The sequence below is a fragment of the Aplysia californica genome, unplaced genomic scaffold (assembly GCF_000002075.1).
Source record: "Aplysia californica isolate F4 #8 unplaced genomic scaffold, AplCal3.0 scaffold02666, whole genome shotgun sequence".
Classification (NCBI taxonomy): Eukaryota; Metazoa; Mollusca; class Gastropoda; order Aplysiida; family Aplysiidae; genus Aplysia; species Aplysia californica.
In genome coordinates this window covers 1-3,810 of record NW_004799936.1, presented here as the reverse complement: position 1 = coordinate 3,810, position 3,810 = coordinate 1, and the positions used below count along the sequence as shown (strand labels likewise).

At 44.6% G+C, this 3,810-nt stretch overlaps 1 protein-coding gene across 1 annotated transcript in view; it reads right to left on the bottom strand.

Annotated features, from left to right (window-relative positions):
• LOC106014120 overlaps positions 1-1,385 on the bottom strand; it is a gene marked incomplete at both ends in the record, with an annotated part of 2,993 nt that extends 1,608 nt beyond the window's left edge. The window contains 2 exons of the mRNA XM_013091174.1: positions 728-863; positions 1,144-1,385. Coding sequence (XP_012946628.1) covers positions 728-863; positions 1,144-1,385 — 378 coding nt within the window. The remainder of the gene's footprint in view (positions 1-727; positions 864-1,143) is intronic.
• Positions 1,386-3,810: the final 2,425 nt, after the last annotated feature.

Here is a 3,810-nt window from a genome sequence, read left to right as displayed (position 1 = left end):
TGAGACGAAAGCAGACGACAGAACATTGCTAGAGAGCAGGAAAGGATGTGAAAGCAGAAAAAAAATTTAGAGAAGAAAGTTTCCCGTTCGTTATCCGGATTCGAACCCACGACATATTGAATGAGAGGCGAACACCTTCACCTCTAGGCCACGAGAGCCCCCAAGAAAAAGAATGCCAGTCCACTTGACGGTCTTCCGCAATAATGCGTTCTACACACAGCGAACTACGGAAATAGATACATCACGCTCATAGGTGAAGCTTTTATAATCTATAAGTGTGAAATAATAGAAGGCAGTTATATGTTAAAAAATATGGCATCAACAGAAAATCTACAAATTTGACCCTAGAGTCGAATTTTGGCCAATATCTCCATTTGTGGAATGCAAGAAGTAACTCATTTTGTCAGCACGCCTCACATACTATGTATACAAATACAAAGCACAGAACAGTTTTATGATATGTAATACGGGGTGCCCATACGGCTGGATCGGGCGGATCGCATGACTCGGTCACCTGAAACTGAAAACAAACATGTTTGTTTTTGAGGCGACCATGTCGGGCTATCGGCCGATCCCATCTGTAGTGGGCACCCATATAAAGACCCATTTACACGCACTGATCGACAAACTGTAGGATATCGAAAGAATGGCGGGGATCCTGTCAACTTCCGGGTAAAACTGAGCGTGGAAACGAGAAACCCTCTCGATATTGAAGTTTTCTCAGTACATTTGTACAGCGACCAGATATTTGCCGGCCGGCGAACTGAAGGCATGACGACAAGGGAGCGGCTTCTTTGATGTTGCCCAAGATGGAGTTGAAAATGCGTTCCCAAAATGTCCCAAAGATTTTCGTAATCAGCGACCTAAAATTAGTCAAAATCACACGGGGAACACAATTTAACGCCGGATTACCAAGTTATTTTTAAAATATGTTTTGTGCGTTTTGTCAAGGACTGACACTTTAAGGACAAAAAAAAAACCACCCAACAACTGTACATGTAAACGGAACTTCCCTCGACTACAAACTGTCAGTTCAACGATGACCCAGATCTAGCGTCTGTCGGTTAAACTGTCAGTTTGTCGATGAATGGACTGTACGTCTAAAGGAGACCTTTGAATGAGTCAAGGTCACCAGTGACTCACCTGGCCAGAGCCACGGTGTTGTTGGCGATGGGGTAGGGCGGGTCATCAAAGTCCCGGGCCTCACACCCGGTCACGTGACGTAGATCCACCAGGACGCTGCCACCCAGAGGTTTGTGGTAGACGTCTGGCAGCTCGGCGCCTGTCAGTTCCCGCACACAGGACAGGTGGCTGGTGATGACGTCAGAGGACTGGAGCAGGCCGTTGAACTGACTGGTCCCCCAGGGCTTGTCCGAGAACACGTGCTGAGGAAAGAAACCACAGATCTATACAAAAGTGTTACTTTGTTTTAGAAAGAGTTTTACAGCACTTGCTTCAAAGTCAGGTCATATTGGGACCAAAGTGTGTTGGGGTTTTTTGTGTGTTATTTTTGGTAAGTGCTTTACGGCGCTCGCAAATGCATAAGGTCATATGAGCGTGCGGGACACACTAAACGGATTTTTCAGTTTGTAGGACATTTTGACAGGGTGGCGGCGAAGCCTACTCTTTTCAATTTTAGACCACCAAGGGATCTTTAACGTGCGCAGCTTGCACACGAGACCTCCGAGATGTTTTGCCCTTGCCCGAGAAGGCTAGGTTAAGATCTTTCTTATCAGAAGATTAGGGTGTGGCTGAAAGACAGCAGTAAGAAGGAGCCAAGGAGTAGCAGTAGAAAGGCTGCAGAAAGAGTCAGGAGCCCAGAGGAGGGAGCAAAGGAGGTGAGGGGGGTGGGGGCAGAAAGTCATGGAGACGACAGCAGACGACAGAACATTGCTAGAGAGCAGGAAAGAGGTGAAAGTAGACAATTTTTTTGAGAATAAAATTTTCGGTCGCTACCCGGACCTGGGACCTTTGAACGGGATGCGAAAATCTTAACCTCTAGGCTACGAGAGCCCCCATTCCGAAGATTAGAGATTTTCGAGATTAGAGTCACATTATAATATAAGAACGGAGGGAAGAGGAGGATGGATGTTTGGTAAGGAAGGAGCAAACCACACCAACACACAGACCAACCACCCCACCGAAAGTTTTTTAACAGCGAAAAAGTTGTGAGAAAGTGCTGTAGGGCTGTTCAAGAGGCGTGACCTCCGAATACAAGATCCACCGTAAATCTCCGATAGGACCTCACCAGATAGATGGAGGCACTCCCCAGAACAATCAAAGGTTAGAATGCCCCTATGTGGATTTGAACAAGGACCATCCGCTCCGTTAAGGGCTGGTGGGGCACCTAGAAATCGTGTTTGGGGGTCAAATTTTGTAAATTGGGTTTATTACATATAGTACCTGGACATTTCCTGAACAATATCCAGAAACGTATGTAAGCCTTGCTACACCCTAAAGCTGTGTTTTTTTGTCAGTTTTTTCGGCGAAAGCACATGTTGTCTAGCCTTTTCTTACCTGTATCGGCTGGTTTTCTCACAATTCTTTTTTTTTCACATATTATCCCATTTTTCTGCTCTGTTTCTTATTCAGTCTTAATGTAACTTTCACAGGATACCAACAACACCTAGTTCTAAATTTTTGCTTGTTGAATTTTTGATTAATATAGCAGTTTTTGATGTATGGGCTTAGAAAGCATGAATTTTCCTTTTTTTCACTTTTTTTGCAACATCTCAATTGTAAATGTCATAAAATAAAAACTAAAGCATATATCTAAAATTGAACAAGCCAAATCTAAGAGCTACATATGTACTCTTGGCATGCCAAATTAGAAGTGAATCGGTTAATAAATAAGGAAATAAAATGGGATTGAAAAAGGTATACAAAATCAAATATGGCCGCCGTTTCCATTGCAAACCGAATCACAATATACATTTTGAACTATTGATTTAAAATCCCCAATAACACACGATGTCCCACAGCAAATATCGGCACTCTAGGCCTTGTAATAGCCAAAATAGACCTCAGGTGCCTCACCAGTCCTTAACTGATAACTGACTGAACGTTCGCTAAACTGCAAGCGGGGTTCGTTTGTTTTGTAAGTGTTTACGTCGCTCGCAAGTGCCTACGGTCATATGAGCGCGCGGGGAACATTAAAAAATGGTCAATTAGGAAATTTTGAATTTTTCTCGGTTGGCGGCAGAAACCTATTTTATGGATTTTTGTCCACCAAGGGATCTTTAACGTGCGCAACCGAGGTTTTTCGCCCTTGTCCGAGAAGGTTAGGTGTAGATCTTTCTTATCAGAAGATCAGGGGGTGCGGCTGAAAGACAATAGTAAGAAGTAGCCAAGGAGTAGCAGTAAAAAGACTACAGGAGTCAGAAGCCCAGAGGAGGGGGCAAAGAAGGTGAGGGGGTGGGGGCAGAAAGTGGAGACGGAAGCAGACGACAGAACTTTGCTAGAGAGCAAGAACGGAGGTGAAAGTGGACAAAAATAATAGAGAAAACTTTTCGGACACTACCCTGATTCGAGCCCGGGATCTTTGAATGAGAGGCGAACACCTAAAACTCCAGGCGACGAGAGCCCCCCAAGCAGGGTTCATGTGGGTTATATATTTGACCGGACACAGGGTTGCCCAGTATCATTGCCCATCATTGTATAACTCCACAGTGAGGCAGAGCAGGACGTCGTGCAGCAATTGAAGGGAAACAACCGAGGAAATACTGACGTATATGTAAAGTCGCGAATTCTTGTCCAGCATGACATCACTTCCGACTATGACATCACTTCCGACTTCCTGTGACTCGTGAA